This window comes from Lycorma delicatula, chromosome 1 (assembly GCF_047948215.1).
Source record: "Lycorma delicatula isolate Av1 chromosome 1, ASM4794821v1, whole genome shotgun sequence".
NCBI classification, from domain to species: Eukaryota; Metazoa; Arthropoda; class Insecta; order Hemiptera; family Fulgoridae; genus Lycorma; species Lycorma delicatula.
Genome location: NC_134455.1, coordinates 99,594,198 through 99,612,341, shown reverse-complemented (window position 1 = coordinate 99,612,341; position 18,144 = coordinate 99,594,198). Strand labels below are relative to the sequence as shown.

The window sequence follows — 18,144 nt, the reverse complement described above, 5'->3', positions numbered from 1 at the left end:
TTAATATAAAACATAAAAAGAAAATTAATTTAATTTTTACTTCCTTGTACGAAGTAAAGGAAGTATTGTGATCGCGAAAAATTTCGGTTTTGAGGTTTCAACGGAATATCCATTTTGACCATCTCTGAATCTTTTTGACTAGTTTCGGCGTGACGTCTGTACGTACGTATCCCGCATAACTCAAAAACAATTAGCCGTAAGATGTTGAAATTTTGGATTTGGGACTGTTGTAATATCTAGTTGTGTACCTGCCCTTTTGATTGCAATCGACTGAACCAAAAGTGTCCAGTAAAGCTCAAAATTCAAAAATTATTTGGATTTTGGACTTTGTCTTAACTGCAGTAATAAGCCCTCATTGAGAGCTTTTCAACGATATATCACAAGTGGTACTAATTTTCATTGGTTCCAGAGTTATAGCCAAATATGATTTTAATTAATGAAATATTTTGATCTTACAAGGGGAAGGCACATCAGTTCAAATCAGACTTCATCTACTATTTTTTAATTTAAATGTATTGATTTATTAATAATTATTAACATCTGATTGTAACAAAAAAATTACGATAAATAATCATTAAATAACAATAAAAAATATGAAAAATATCCGAAGTAATTAACGAAATAAAATTTTATGTACTTTTCATTTTATATGCAATTTAATAGGCGTACAAGGAAGTCATGTGGTGTTCACGTCAGATTTTTTCTTTCATCTGCATCTTTAAATTCATGTTTCTGCATTAATTATTTTAATTTCGAATTTTAAAGGGCTTTTTAAGTATTTAATTATACTTTTTGTATGACGACTATTTTGGGTGACGAAAATTTTTCAATCAATTTTCTTAACATTTCGCTTAAAAACACATTAAATATTAGAATTACTTCAAGTTGTACAGCACATGTCGTACAAGCAGCTATAATAGAATATTATATTTCCATAGATAAAAGGAAATAAATAAATTCTAAGAAACCAATGATAAGCAGTAGTGACATCTTCGAACCATCTCTGTAGAGTAATTTTTCATTTCAAAATCTTTTTAAGGTTACATTTAAGTTATATTATCTGAAAGTACAACGAAAAAAAATTTAAATCGCCAATTCCACTACAGAATCAAATTTTACGTTTATTTAGTTTTCTTTCCGACTGACAAGTTTTAACTCGCATATCCATTAATATTTTGTTCGTTTGTGGGATCCGTTTATAACCCCTTGTTATAATTTTAATGTTTTTTACAGCTGTTTTTAATGTCTCGAATTAAAAAAGGTTTTTCATAGTACGGATTTAACATCTTAAACTAAATTTATTTATTTACTTTTCTTCGATCGGTATCAACCTACCTTGTTCAGTAATAATAATAAATAAATAAAAACGTTACGGTAAAAGCACGATTTAAAAGTACATTATTATGATATAAAAATCTACTAGCCTTTTTAAAAATATCATTGAAAATTTAACTATATAGATAACGTTTATCATCACAAGTAAGTATACTTATGCATTCTTCTAAGGCTAGATTATAAAGTATCATTAAATTAACCGGTGCAAAAAGTAAAATTGTGCAGAATTGTCATAAAATTATAAACTTTACGTAATAAAGTAATAATTACGCACCATTATTATAACTTTTTAAAAATCATCGTAAAATTCATCAGTGCTTTTTGTTAAAAATAATAAACTAAAATTAATTCGTTTGCAATAATTAACAATATGTTATGGTACTTAAAATGCAATCCAGCCTATCGAGATAAAATATTTATCTACATTGAATATAAATAATTTTATTTACTCGGTAAAATTTATTAATATTTTAACTGCATCTTTTAAAACTTATTTTAATTTTCCTTTGACGTCATTTATTTATGTATTTTATCACATTAAAAAAAAAGTATTCATTTCATAATTTTTTCGATACATAGTGTTGGTTTGAAATTAAAAAATCTTCTTGTTCTACTGGAAGAAGTGAATGAAAATATCATATCTATAATAGTTTCAGTATAAATTCAAACAGCTTCATCGAATTTCACGATTAATCTACGGACGTACTAGTAAATGATGGATGAGTGGCAAGCGGTAAATCTACTGAGCGGTAAGCGGCATCTCGTAAGCAGCGGTTAAACCGTACCGGTAAGCGGCTAAAATAATCGAACATTATTTTACGGTTCGGTTGACACTTCCAAAGTCGAAGTGAAAAGCCAAGTACTTTTGGAATCACGTTCATTAAAACTATAAAATCGTTTAGTAAATGAATGCAAGAAACCTTAGGGTTATGACCTTAGATATTTATAGTAACTATATTTTAATTAATAATAAAAATGTTTAATGATATTGATGTTCAATGTTTTTAATTGAATGTCTAATTCAATATAATACTAGTATATTACTTAATTATAATGATATTTTTTGCGATTAAATACTGTCTTTGTGAAACAAGGTAGGAACGTCTCTACATAAAACATAGAGTAAATAACTAGACTCACCTGTACCGACTGGCATACACCCTTTTCCTACTTCATTCCTCAATTTATCTATCACATCTATCTTGTAATCTTTATGGTTTGATTGCCACAGAATTAGTCGTGGCATAAATACAACAATCGTACTTTTATTAAATTCATCCGTATTTATTGCTAGGCGCTCGCGATGGAACTAAAGTATTAAACAGAACCTACGTCAGAGCGACAACGTTCATCGCTCAGCGTTGCCGTACTGCCTCTTACGTCCTGCATGATCAACATCACAAGAATGCCCCAGTTTAAAATATTTTCTTAACCTTCACTCGTTTACCGACCACCACTTTACCGCTTGTCGCTCGCCTACATGGTCTTACCCTTTAAAATATCAAACTTTTAGTTTTGAGATGGTACACACACAGCTGTTTTTACCGAATCGTTTATAGAGTCGTTCTTTAATAACAATCATATAACTATCGTTTGTTACTACGTTTAACATGTTGAGTTACAATGCCAATCTGATCGTAGAAGAAAAAAGGTATTGCTGATATTCTAAAGAAATATAAAAATTTTCCAGGAAAGAAAAGCGAAACTAATTCTATTATCATTGTTATATTATCGTCGGAAAAGAAGGGATAACCAAAGACGAATATGAAATTCAGTCAATTTTGAAGATAGATAGAGGAATATCATTTTTATAATTTATTCTCCGGTATGAGGAAAGAGGAAAATTTCATAAATTTACACTGATGTCAAGAACTACTTTTCTCGAATTAATCATGATTATAAAATCAGGACACTTTTCATTTTCACTAATTAACTATTTCAAGTTAATTTTTTCCCATTCTTCCAATGATTTTAATTAAATTTACAACAAATAACCTCAAATTTAATTAAAAACTATATACAAAAGAAATAACGAAAAATAATATAAATAATAATTAAACGGAATAATAAAAACCAACCCGCGGAATCATCTTTCCACCCACCGAATGATTTGAAATCTCGCAGGCGGTGCCTGGGGAATTTCAAATCACCACGCACTGCTGTATGTGTCACTGTAAGCGCTTTCTTTGTTACAGAACAGCTGATTGATGGATCCACTCGATAAAGGTGCTTCGTCCAAAACAGTTGTTACATCAATGATTCACAAACTGTGCGCCGCGATGTCATGGGGAGCCGCGGCCTCTTCACAGGGGCGCCGCAAAATATTCTAAAAGCTCCATAATTAATTGAACCAAGACATTTATAATTATTAATTTAATGTTAATGAAGTAAAAAAATAATGAAGATACACGATTTTTATTTATTTTTATCTCTTACTTATGAGTAGTCATACTCTTGTACTTAGGGCAAGGCGCCATGGAAAAATTTTAATTGAAAAAGGGCGCCACGATTCGGAAAAGTTTGAGAACCAGTGGTTTATATATTACCCTTAATCTTCCATCATTTAATCATACCGAGTTCAGCCGTCTCGAAAATAAATAACTAATGTACAAGTACTTCCTTCCCCGTGATTATTTTTACAGTTTATTAAATGCATTATTCTTTGTGGTGGAACTTTTCTTTGGGGTTGTTTTTTAGGATGACATCGGTAAGCAAGGGGCACCACTTACGAATATTAAAAAAAAACTGTACTTTCATCGAATACAGGCTCCATCACTTGTACTCTTCAAATCGGTGACTGTTTTGAATGAATTTCTTTTTCATTGTTAATTTACATCGTGTACATTAACTAAATTTAATGACTACGGAAAATTTACTTACTATTGCATAGCGATTTCCGGCCTGCCTGCAATACCACTTGTAATCGGTGGAATAGAATTCCACGTGGCACCAGGCAGTTTCCCTATGCTTTTTATTATCATTTCAGCGATCCTCACAAGCATTCAATGGTTTGAATTGTCGCCCTTGAACCGACGCGCAAATTCACTTTCGAGCGGCAAATACGTTTGTTCCAACGTCATACAATACAGACAGTTTTGTAAAGACGCAAAGCGTATCCATTATATGTCTTGGTTCCCGGTAGAATGCCACGCAGTTGCAGGAACTCAACTGCATCATGTTCGTTAGCGGGCAAATTCGAATCATTCAAATTAAACGTCAGTAACGAAATTAAACTGTTTTCACGATAAACGCACATAATTAACTCTAGTGCAATACATTAGATACAAATACCTAGTTGTAATTACATCATTGTAGTAAAGAAATTTACTTTTATTTTAACACTTTCCGTTCAAGGGATTTAATCAGATAGGATTCTTATATTGTAAAAATAAATAAAATGTGTATCCAAACAAAAAATCAGTGACGCCGGTATTAGATTAAAGTACCAAATACCAATAAAACCTTTTATAGATATTTTTCAATACAATTTAAAAATTATTTAAGCTTATACTACCGGAAAATCTATACAAAAATCTAATATGGACAACACATGAGACTTTCTTGTACGCAATTAAGTTACATACACATTTGTTTTTACAATCAGAGGTTAATAATTATTAACAAATCAATATATGTAAATTTAAAAAAAAGTTAAAAAAAAATAAATGAAGTCGGATTCTAACCGATATACCTTCCCCTTGTACGATCCAAATATTTCAATAATTTTTATTTATAAATTTATTAATAAAACATTTATTTGGCTATAACTGTGGAACCAATGAAAATAAGTACCACTTATTATATATCGTTGAAAAGCTCTCAATGAGGGCTGATTACTACAGTTAATAAAACGTTTAAAATCCAATTTTTGGGGGATTTTGTGCTTTTTTGGACAATTTTGGTTCGATCGATTGCAATCAAAAGGGGAGGTGCACAACTAGATGTTACAACAGTCCTAAATCCAAAATTTTAACATTCTACGGCTAATCGTTTTTGAGTTAGAGATATATACATACGTACCTACATACATACATATATACGTACGTACACGCCGAAACTAGTCAAAATGGATTCAGGAATGGTCAAAATGGATATTTCTGTTGAAATCTGAAACCCTTCATTTTTCCCGGTTTCCTTGTACGAAATAAAGGAAATCCTAAAGAGCAGAGACGTAAAGAGATTTCTACCGCGCAAGAGATAAAGCTCTACGAAATGCGGGAATATATTATTTTAAAATAGATAAAGAGAAGACAATCGAATGAAATAAATTTTCTTGTGAGTGTTTGTCTCAATTTTCCCTGTATGAACTCTGGATTTATTCTCGTTTATTCAGCAGCGTTCGTATGAGGCTGCAGAGGAACGTTCTAGAACTTTCTGCCCTCAGTTGAAAAAGCATGAACACCGATTTGCATTATTATTATTATTATGCAATGTAAAAACTTGGCTGGTAAAATTATGCCTATAAATATCATAATACTTTTTTCTACGTGTGTATTGAAATAAATTTCAAATTTCATTCGAAACTTTGTTTTTCTTATTAAAGATTTTATGAAACTTTATTAACATTAGTTGTGTGAAGTGGTTGAAGGAGATAACAAACAGCCTCTCATATTTTCTGTTTGTGTTAAAATGCACACGGGTTAGAAAATTATTATATTAACGTGCCCTTTGCTATGCTATGGTTTTGAGGAAGCCAAAAGACCATTTTCAGACGATTCATTCAATTTATTAAAGAGAATGGGAATTTCATCTAAATCCAAACACTGTTAATCATTCTAATTTCTTTTCTGCAATAAAATCTGTTTCTCAGGCCAGATTTAGCTGTTATTTGTCTTTCTTAGAAATATATAAACAATAAATAACTACAATAATAATTATAAAATAAATTAATAAATTGTACTATCTTAATTCATTCATTCAATATCGTGGCAGATCTTAAACCATAACTATTTTCGATAAAAATAAATCGATATTGATAATACTATCGTATATAAAACTATTTAAAAACGTATATATGATTTTTTTGTTGGCTTTGTAGTTGCTATTAAACATAATTATATATATATATATATATATATATATATATATATATTTATGTAGCCTATGACACTCTTGGTAACGTAAGGATTCCAACGCGGAGTCATACAACTAAATCGGTTCGACCGTTGAGCTACTACGGTGGAACAAACACACATACATATACCCTAAAAACATTACACTCCTTTTTGAGCAGTCATGTAATAACAACAGAAGAAAAATAAGGTCCTTCTCATGGTCTACAGTACTGTGCTGCATTACGGGAACAGTTCTGTGTGATCTGATGTTCTGATTTTTAAGAATAATTTATTTTTATTTCTTTTAGGTTAGGTAGCGTATTCGTAAATATAAACGTATGTAAAATAATTTTTAATTCAATCAGTATCTCTCATCATCATGATCATTTCATCACGGGTTAGGCCAGTGACCTGTTCCGACTCCTTTTCAGAGTTTTCTAGGTCTTCCTCTATCGCGCCTATCAATAGGTGGTATAAAAAAGGTTACTTAGGAATTCTTTTATCATGCATTCGCTCCGAATACTGCTCCCACTTACTACTACAATTCTATTAATTCTATATATTTCATTAATAACACTTAAATCCTCAAATCCCAACGAATGTCCTCATTCCTCATTCTAGCCATCCTTGTCACACCCCTCAAAATTTTCAAAAAAGACATTTCTACAGCCCGTATTCTACTTCATTCTTATTTTTAGGTGCTATGGCATTAAATAAGATTAACTGGCTTTGGACACTCACCTATTCCTGAGGTTCTTCCCTAAGGCAGTTCATCACACAAAATTTGTAATGTTTACGAGTGATGGAGCCGGTGTTATGCTCGAGATGAAAAATGGGGTAGCAGCAATTCTAAGAAAAATATATTTAACTGAACAACACTGTGTAGCACATAGGGAAGATTTAGGATTAGATGATGCATCGAAAAATGTATATATTATGCAGGATGTAGAAAATTTTATTAGAACTGTGTACACAATGTTTCACCGATCTGGCATTAAAAATAAAGATTTTGAAGAATTAACTCAAGTGTTAGAGCATGATGTCATATCATTTAAACGATTAAATGAAATTAGATGGTTATCCAGTTATTTCGCAGTTGGTTCTTTAGTAAAAAATTACGATACATTACTTGAGTATTGCAAAAGTCAGACGGCAGAATGCAATGACCCGATTTGTAAATATTGTGAAAAAATTCTGACTAATTCACAATATCGGGTAGCAAAATTTGCTCGAGCATACTTCCTGAGGCAAATAAATATCTACATAATAGTTGTTTAACGATTATTGATGCTAATCGGTATGTAAAAATTACAATTAACAAACTAAAACCTCAATATTTGGGACACGAAATCTATTGGAGTGATACTATTTTCGGACCGTCAAAAAGACATTGATACATCAAATATAATTCAATTTATTGAACGTGCATGTTCACTTAGACAGCAGATTTCCAGATGAACAATTAAAAGATTGGAAAGCATTTGATAATGAAATTATTACAAATTTAGGAAACAATTTTGATTTCGAAAGCAAAATATAATACAGCTTTCCAAAAAAAAAATTCAGAATTTATGGGAAATAAAAACGTTGATAAAGATAAAATATGGAACGAATATTCAGAATTCAGATTTATAATTCTAGAGAAACTAAACTAGTATTGTTCAAGACTTTTAGTGGCACATTAACCTTTGTCCAAACTAACCTTTAATTATCTAACCCTTCATTTCTATATAACATTATAGGAACTTTTCCAGCATCCAATGCATACTGCGAAATTGGATTTTCTGTTATGAATTCCATAAAAACAAAATATCAAAACATATTCGAAAGTGAACATTTGAGTGATCTTATGAGAATTAAATTACATTTAGCCAATGGTCAAGAAGTAAATACAAATGAAGTATACAAAGAATGAATTTCTATGAAAGACAGAAGATAAAAAGTTAAGAAAAATGTTAATCTAAAATAAAACAAGTTACCTAATGGTTTCCGTTTAAATATATATACAAACAAATATGAATATATTGTACAATTAATACATATATATACATAAAACAATAAACATTTTTGCATAAATTGATTTTTGAATGATCTTTTTGACCACAATTAATTTTTGTGCGCGCAGCTCTGAAAAAAATTAAGGGAACTTTGTTTACAAGTACCAAACGATAGTATGCCAGCCCATTTTATTTGCTGTAAAGGCATTCTAATTTTTCGAAGAAGTCCCCAACAAGTAATTTTATTGTTCAGACGGGAATATATTTCTGTATAAATACATATATAATATTGATGAAAAATTCACCTTTTCATTAAAACATATCAAATAGAAAAAATGAATGCAAAATTAATTCAAACGTTCAATAAAAGTTTATCATGTTATACAATTCTTATTAATTGAATTTTAATTATTATTATTTTTTTGAACAGGTAGAAAACCTTGGATTTCAGACGATATATTGCAGGTATTGGATGCACGTAGAAAATATAAGAATACTAGTGATGAAAAAAGTAAAAGAAACTATCGACAATTAAGAAATACTAAACAGGTAGTGCAAACTAGCGAAAGAAGAGTGGATTAAAGAAAAGTGTTCAGAAGTGGAAAGAGAAATAAACATTGGTAAAATAGATGGAGCATACAGGAAAGTTAAGGAAAACTTTGGGGTACATAAATTAAAATCTAATAATGTGTTAAACAAATATGGTACCCCGATTTATAATACGAAGAGCAAAGTCGATAGGTGGTTGGAATATACTGAAGAGTTATACGGAGGAAATGAATTAGAAAATGGTGTTATAGAAGAAGAAGAGAAAATCGAAGTGGATGAAAGGGGAGAAACAATACTGAGATCTTAATTTAAGAGAGCATTATAAGATTTGAATGGCAGAAAGGCTCCTGGAATAGACGGAATACCTGTAGAATTACTGCGCAGTGCAGGTGAGGAAGCGATTGATAGATTATACAAACTGGTGTGTAATATTTATGAAAAAGGGGAAGTTCCATCAGACATCAAGAAGAGTGTTATAGTCATGATACCACAGAAAGCAGGAGCAGATAAATGTGAAGAATACAGAACAATTAGCTTAACCAGCCATGCATCAAAAATCTTAACTAGAATTCTGTACAGAAGAATTGAGAGGAAAGAGGAGGAAGTGTTAGGAGAAGACCAGTTTGGTTTCAGGAAATGTATAGGGACAAGGGAAGCAATTTTAGCGCTCAGATTAATAGTAGAAGGAAGATTAAAGAAAAACAAACCAACATGCTTGGCATTTATAGACCTAGAAAAGGCATCCGATAAGGTAGATTGGAATAAAATGTTCAGCATTTTTCAAAATTAGGGTTCAAATACAGAGATAGAAGAACGATTGCTAACATTTACAGGAACCAAACAGCAACAGTAATAATTGAAGAACATAAGAAAGAAGCCGTAATAAGAAAGGGAGTCCGACAAGGATGTTCACTATCCCAGTTACTAATCTTTACATACAACTACCAGTTAATGATGTTAAAGAAAACTTTAGATCCAGAGTAACATTACAAGGTGAAAATATAAAGATGCTATGATTTGCTGACAATATAGTAATTCTAGCTGAGAGTAAAAAGGATTTAGAAGGAACAATGAACGGCATGGATGTAGTCCTACGAAAGAACTACCCCATGAAAATAAACAACAAAATGAAAGTATTGAAATGTAGTAGAAATAACGAAGATGGACCACTGAATGTGAAAATAGGAAGAGAAAATATTATGGAGGTAGAAGAATTTTGTTGTTTGTGAAGTAGAATTTCTAAAGATAAACGAAGCAGGAGCGAAATAAAATGCCGAATAGCATAGGCAAAACGAGCCTTCAGACAGAAATATAATTTGTTTAAATCAAAAATTAATTTAAATGTCAGGAAAGAATTTTTGAAAGTATATGTTTGGAGCGTAGCTTTATATGGAAGTGAAACTTGGACGATCGGAGTACCCGAGAAGAATAGATTAGAAGCTTTTCCAATGTGGTGGTATAGGAGAATGTTAAAAATCAGATGGGTGGATAAAGTGACAAATGAAGAGGTGTTGCGGCAAATCGATGAAGAAAGAAGCATTTGGAAAATGTAGTTAAAAGTAGAGACAGACTTATAGGCCACATATTAAGGCATCCTGGAATAGTCGCATTAATATTGGAGGGGCAGGTAGAAGGAAAAAATTGTGCCGGCAGGCAACGGTTGGAGTATGTAAAACAAATTGTTAGGGATGTAGGATGTAGGGGATATACCAAAATGAAACGACTAGCACTAGATAGGGAATCTTGGAGAACTGCATCAAACCAGTCAAATGACTGAAAGCAAAAAAAAATTATTATTTAAATTTTTCTTCATGTTATAATTCAGCGATTGAAACAAATCATTTTAAAACCTACTTTTGAATAGTGGATATAATGGTTTACTTTTTAGTATCTTTGATTTGTCAAAATTAAGAAAAAATATAGATAAGACTTACTACTTTGTTGTACAGTACATTAACATAAAAATTAATTTTAATCGACATAGGCAATCACTTCCAATATCAACTTTCAAACCGCTTATGAGTCTTAGCATGTAACAACTTTCTAGCACAGGCTTCTGCATTCTTAATTATAATCAACACATCAACACAAACAGATCAACAACAAGCTAGTTAAAACCTTTTCTGATCATGTAGCCATTAAACTGGCTATGTACGGCCGTCAGTTTTAAAACGCTGTTACAAAATCATTTTATATGGCATCTAAGTCGGTTATTTTGTTTTGTATTCACAAAGGAATCAGTTTTATTACACAATTGAACGAGGTTTATACGATGTAAAATGTTTTATTTAGACTAGAAAGAATATGACCATTCTTTTCTCAGAAATGTGCTTGTGTGTGTGACATGTGTATTATAATTGCTATGAGGGTTACGGATTTATTTATTATTTACAAAAATAGCTTATTATACCGTATTAGCAACATATCGATGTATTGAAACACATAATAAATTATGTTATACGGCACAAACAATTGTTGTCATAAATATGTCACTTTTACTTGAGGTCTAAAATATCTTTTCTGACAAAAGATATCGGTAAATATGTGATACAAAACGATTCGTAATGAATAAGAGTATACAGTAAAAATTGTTTTTTGTCAATCTGAATAGCCTTTTAAATGGTGGGAATTTTTATAAAACGTAGTTTTCTGAATCTACTTTCAGTTATACTAACATATGTGATTTATGATACGGGTTTTTCATCATATTTTGCTCAATTTTTAGCCGATTTGCTTGAAAGTATTATTTTTAAAATCAGCAAACTATGTTTCATAAAGACAAAAAAAAAATTCGTTAATAAAAAACGCGGTAGAAATGCGCAAAAAATCCTGCAATTAAATTATCGTAATTTCTGTACTGTTTCAATTTTGTTGTTGTTTCAGGCATAAAAAATATCCAATCGTAACGGTCTTTTTTTGTCAGAATCTGTTAAATCTCTTTAATATACTGTAATTTTTTTCACAAGAGGGTAGCATAAGAATATGAAGGGAGGCAATCAGATACTAACATATTTTCGCGGAGCGCTAATCAACCGCGGATCATTGTGATGGGAAAAGGTTTTAAAAACTGGATGGTAATATAAGTACAATATATATACATATATAAATAGATTTTAGTGTTTACACCAAGATTAAAATCATATATTTATGCAAATTTATATTTAAATTTAATTTTTATGCAACGAATTTTGTTTATTAATTTAAAGCTAAATTTTAAAATTAAAGAACTAATAAATAGAAAAAAGGTAATAAATTTAAATAAATATTTAATATATTATGATGTACTTATTAAATTGTATTAGTATTAAATGCATTTTGAGTGAATTTATCAGACGTAACGTAGAACATTAACAGCACACTGAAATTTTATAATTCTTGTCGTAACCTTGAACCGGTAATGAATAAAACTTTCATTTAGTTAAAATATATTTATTTTATAGAAAAAAAAATGCAAGGACCGTTTAAATAAATAATTATTTTAAAATAAATTTTTCGTTTATAGCAGTTTGATATAACTCTTTCTAATGAAATTAACTATATTTTGACAGTAACTTAGAATATAATTCCATATATTATCTCAGCTCATTTAATTCTTCAAATGATTCAGCGAATATCTTGAAATGTGAAAATACGAATTGATTTCTAAAAACTTTCTATATAATTAATTAGATACATATTTTAACTTTATTTAAATTATTGAATTTGCTAATAAACAATGATTAAGATGATAACATTAAATAATATCGATATCGAAATGCAACGTTACGTGAACAATATTTTATAAATAACTATTAAAATTGTACAGTAAATAAATATGATCAACTGACGTTATAAATTTAATATTAATAATTAATTATTTTTAGTGAGGCTAGATTGTTTTAAAAACTCACCCGGTAATTGATCCTCAGTTTTTATCTTAAACTGCACTTTTCGAAAATATTCTAATTTCAAGTAAATACGAATTATAATGAAAAACACTATGAAAAAATGTCCAGTTTATTTTTGTTGTGTTAAAATATACATTTTTTACATAAAATAATCATTTCATGTTTAAGTAATGACATAAGTATTATACTCCAATCAATAATTTTTCCACGAAAATGATAAGATTAAATACAAACACTGTCTGCAACTGTACGTTAGTGTAACCTCGTTCGACTGAAGAGTAATGGTATCTTTTTCCCCGTTCAGTTGACTAATGAAGGTCAGTGTTCTTTCTACCTGTTGTTTTGAATCACAGCGCATTATTGCGTTGGTTTGATGGTGGGGCGAACGTAATCTTGCCACAGACAGATGTGCCATATCCTCACTCAAGATAAGACGATCATTTATGAATTAAAAATAATTTCTATGTGTGAGTGCGTATATGTATGTGTGTGCAATATATATAAAGTTTCTTATCGGACTAATAATTTCTATATTTATTGAGCTATGGATTAAAAATAAACAATGTTTGTTATTAATTTTATTTACACATTCTGATTTTACTTTTTAATCTCATTAAATTATTTATTACCGGCAAATTAATTAATAATCCAGTTATTTATCAATGCAAGCAGATTTTACTGAAAATTCCATTTGAAGACTCAAAAATGATTTCGACATTTTTATCTTACTCACTACTATTCTGCGGTACAAAAAAAAAGGTAATTGTGAGCCTGAACGTCCTCAACTTAAATATATCTTATATTGGAATATGATGGACAATCGAACTAGTACAAAACAGAAAAACATATACTAGTCGTCGTAAAGTAGTCTTTATCTGTGTACGCTTCATAGCTGATAAAGCGCTGTATACTGGCCACCTAAATAGGTCAAATATTTGTATATTCAACGTTAATTAAACGAAGTTTAGCGAGCGTAGGTTATATTTGGTTAGGTTACACTGATGTAGTGCGCGATACGTCATTACACGGGATCAACATAATCTACGGTCGCTTCGCTAACCGATCTGATTAACGTTAAAAATAAAAATTATATACAATAAGTTATACGTATAGGTGATTTTATTTTTATATACACAAACTGGATTTCAGTAGGGGTCCGTATAACCGATATTCTTTTTTTTGTATTCCCTGTAAATGTTTCAGATCTTTTTTCCCAAATCAATTTTAACAATTTTTACTTTTAATAATACCTTGTAGAGTTAGCTACATCAGCTATTACACACGCCACCTTATTGCATATCATACAAAAGTATATTCTTCCCGGTACAATAATTGTTAGCGGATTGCTGGAAGATATATGAGTCGTTTAGTTTCATAACCAGACACATCACTTTTTTCGAAATTCGGATTTTGTTTTAGTATCTCTATAACATTTTACATCATATGTGAAAATCATTTTTTCAAACGTAGACACATCGCTTTGTAAAGAGGCTTTAAAATGTATGTTTAGTTTTATAACCAGACAAGTATCAACTGCTTTTTTTCAAAACCAGACACGTCCATCCACAGTGCTGCACTCTACAACAGTTGTGAACTAGTTGTCGGTAAAGTTCTTGTTTTTGCTAGTCAGTTTCAGTTAGTCACAAATTAAAAGCCAAAGCGTTTTATTCAATTTTAAAAGAAAAACGTGCTGACCTATTGACAGTAACATTTGATATGCAGAAAAATCAAGTGCTACCGAAGGTCCCAGACCAAAGCGCTTATTATTCACGACAGCTTTACAATTACAATCACACTGTAGTTTTGGGCGATTCAAAAAGCAGACAAACTTACAGAAATGCATTTATCTATCAGTGGAACGAAAGTGAACATGAAGAAAGCTTTACTGAAATAGGTTCAGATGTATGCCATTGTCTTTCACTCATTGAAATTCCGGAGCACATCAAATTGTCCGCCTTGCGTCAGATGGGTGTAGCGGCCAAAATAAAAATCATTTTATGATGGGAATGCTTAGTGCCTAGTTATTAAATAACGCTCCAAAAAATATTAAATTAATTGAATATATTTTTCCTATGGTTGGACATTCGTTCCTACCACCGAATAGAATTTTCGGACGAATTGAAAAGGTAATTAAAAAAAATCAGCATTATTTTAGACTCAATCGAGTACACAAATATTTTTCCCTCTTTGGAACTGTAATACCTTTACACGATAAGGTTTTTTATTGGAAGCAGTCCGTCTCTGAAGAAATGGGTTTTTAAATTTAATCCTTCGAAACGGTTTTGTTTTTCAAACTTAATCATAAGAGAGATAATGGCCTCATAAAAGGTGAAGTTCATTATAGAACAGAAGAAGGAGTGTACAAAAGTGTATGTAAACGTTCAAAAACATCTAAAGACATTGTATTTCCAAAGATAATACCAGCTGGTAAGACCATACCACAAGTAAAATTAGATGATGCTAAGAAATTGCTAGCAAAACACTTCGGTGAATCCTGGGTTGTTGATTTAAATTCTTTAAAGTATTATAAGAATATTATAGAAAATTAAAATAACAATTTGCAGGAAGATTATGTCGAGGACGAAATTATTTATTCATGTGATAATTTTAATTGTGAGGTGGATGAATTAATTGTTTAACTTTTTTTTTGTAATAATTCGAATCTAATGAAAAACACTTTCTTTTATAATACTTAATTGTATTTTTTAAGCTTTTCAAAAACGACTAATTCATGATAATATATTTAAGATATTTCAGTTAAAATTTTTCACTTTTCTGTAATGTTTTGTAATCTTTTCAATAGTAATAATATTACAACATTTTCTTTTTGTGAACAATGTTTTACTTTCATAACCCAGACAAGTCCACATATTAAGTTTCATAACCAGACAAATCAATTATTTAGGTTCAAAACCAGTCAAACACAAAATTTCAATTTTTTGGAAAAATAATTATAATTCTTTCCTTAAAATTTAGCCAAATAATAGTGATCACAAGACTCAATAAGGTAACATAATTCCAGAACTCTTGTGAGTTCACAAGATAATGGAAAAAAATGTTTTTTTTTCTTTCCTGAACATTTTCCTATTGTGATGTGTCTGGTTATGAAACTAAACGAATCATATAATTATTTGCAACACGAGGGCTATCAACATTTAGCGATGAACCACAAATATAATTTCGTACATCCGGACACGGGAGCTCATACACAGAGAATCGAACGTACGTGGCCAGAAGTGCATTCAAACGTTCCTCGGTAGGAAATTGTAAGCACCACTGGGACGGGCATCTCGCAGAGTTCTTTTCCAAAAGAAAATGTAGGGACTACAAGACCCAAGTACATCATTTATGGTTCAGCCTTGCTTCACTGTATCCTGACTATATGATGAAGTTGTCCAAAACAGCTGATAACAACACTACTGCCATTATAGATTCTGAGAAAGAATAACTGAGGTAATTTCATTTTTCCGACTTTTGAAACTTGTATTTTTATTAATTATATAATAAACATATTTTTCAACATACGTACTTCAATTTGAAAAAGATTAAGTTTGAGGCCGTTCAGGCTCACAATTAGCCATAAAAATACTCAAATTTTTTTTGTACCGCAGATTTAATTATCTATACTGATTGACACCAAATTTTGCACAAGTCTTTCTTTGGACAGTAACGGTAGTTAATCTGAAATTGCCCTAAGATATCCTATTTACTTAAAAATAGATAGGCGACTGAATTTTTAAAATAATTTTTCGTTTTTTCAATATTTCTAAGGCATGTATACAAGAATTAAATTTCATATAATTTGCCCAAAGTTTTTGCAAAAATTAAAAAAAAAAATTGTGGTCGTAGCTCTTTCACTGGTTTAGCATTGTTTAAGAACCACTCTCAGTGAGAAACCAATTGAATTGTTATAGTTATCAAGGCTTTTTATTAACATCTGTACTATAATAAAAAGAAACAGAATGGTTTGTCTGTAGAAGCCATAAGAACTGCTCAGCGGATACTAAAAAATTCCTATACTTCAGAGTGTTGGAAAGTTATTCTGCAAAAAAGTGTAATGAGGAAACTTTCTTAATTAGTATTTTTACATTGTATTTTATATTTCATTATTTACATTATATTACTTACATTGTATTTTTATTTCATTATTTTACAGAAGCGGATATTACAATAACTGGAATGGTTTATAAAAGGTGTTGAAATTAACCTCCTCCAACATCAATACAGGACTGCACATGTTTCAATTTGTTTTCAAAAATTTAACCAGCTGATTTATTGGAATGTCTCATACTACACCATTACTGTGATTTTTAGTTTGTCATTTGTGCGTGGTTTATTGCGACACACTGTTTGTTTCACTGCCCCTCATAAAAAGTAATCTGGAGGAGTCAGAGTGGGGAATCGTGCAGACCATAAACCAGTTGAAATGATTCGTTCACCAAAGAAATTTTGTAAATAAGTCATTGAACTGTTAGCTGTGTGTGCTGTGGCACCAACTTGTTTTAATCAACCATGATTGATTTCCACTTCTGTTAAATGACTAATGAAGTTTTTTTAAAACACCACATTAACAATCACTATTAATAGTATTTTCAAAAAAGATTGGACCTACAATGCGTGCGCATTCTTTTTTATTTTTTTTTTAACCTCCTGATCCACCGTTAGGCATTCTTCAGAGGATGAGATGAATGATTTTTTAGCGTGTGTGAAAATGACATGGCTGACCGGGATTTGAACCCGGGACCTCCAGATGAAAGGCCGAGATGCTACCACTCACACCACGGAAGCCGGCTGCGTGCGCATTCTACTCACACCGATCCACACTCCAATTTTCGCTTTGTGTAAGGAATGTTCATGTAATTCATGGGAGTTAATTGTCAACTGCAGTTGTGTATTTTGTGAATTAATGTATCCTCCCAGATGAAACCACACTTCATCTTTTAAAACGTAATATTGAGGATTCTTATGAAATTTTGGTCAATACAACGTTTAAAGCCTCGACAATAAATTAGTCTTTGGGCATAACCTGTTGGTTTCAGTTGTTGAACTCACATTACTTTGTAGGGGAAAAGTTCCAGTTCTTTCCTTACAGCTTTATGTGCGGTGGCAAGTCCGATATATCTTGTTGCTGTGCTAACCTACGCGTTGACTTAGATGGACTTTCGGCCATAGCATCTAAAATATCAAGTAGCTTCTGTTCGTTAAGTTTTTTGAAGTGTAGTCTTGTACAGTACCAGTTTGACCATTCCTGAGACGTGTGGTTAATTGAAACCCACCCACCAAAGAACACTGGTATCCATGATCTAGTCTTCAAATCCATAT

General features: G+C 30.8%; 1 protein-coding gene across 6 annotated transcripts in view; it reads right to left on the bottom strand.

Moving 5' to 3' along the window:
- LOC142320413 (putative transporter YutK) overlaps window positions 1–13,140 on the bottom strand; it is a 131,998-nt gene extending 118,858 nt beyond the window's left edge. For 2 of the 6 annotated variants that reach the window (XM_075358137.1, XM_075358157.1), the window contains exon 1: window positions 12,826–13,140. Coding sequence is in view for 1 of the 6 variants with exons in the window: in XM_075358128.1 (XP_075214243.1) it covers window positions 2,476–2,581 (106 nt within the window). In the remaining 5 variants the exon portion in view is untranslated. Of the gene's footprint in view, window positions 1–2,475; window positions 2,686–12,825 lie in introns of those variants that run through there. The other 4 variants (XM_075358173.1, XM_075358128.1, XM_075358165.1 and 1 more) reach the window with 4 other exon arrangements.
- Window positions 13,141–18,144: the final 5,004 nt, after the last annotated feature.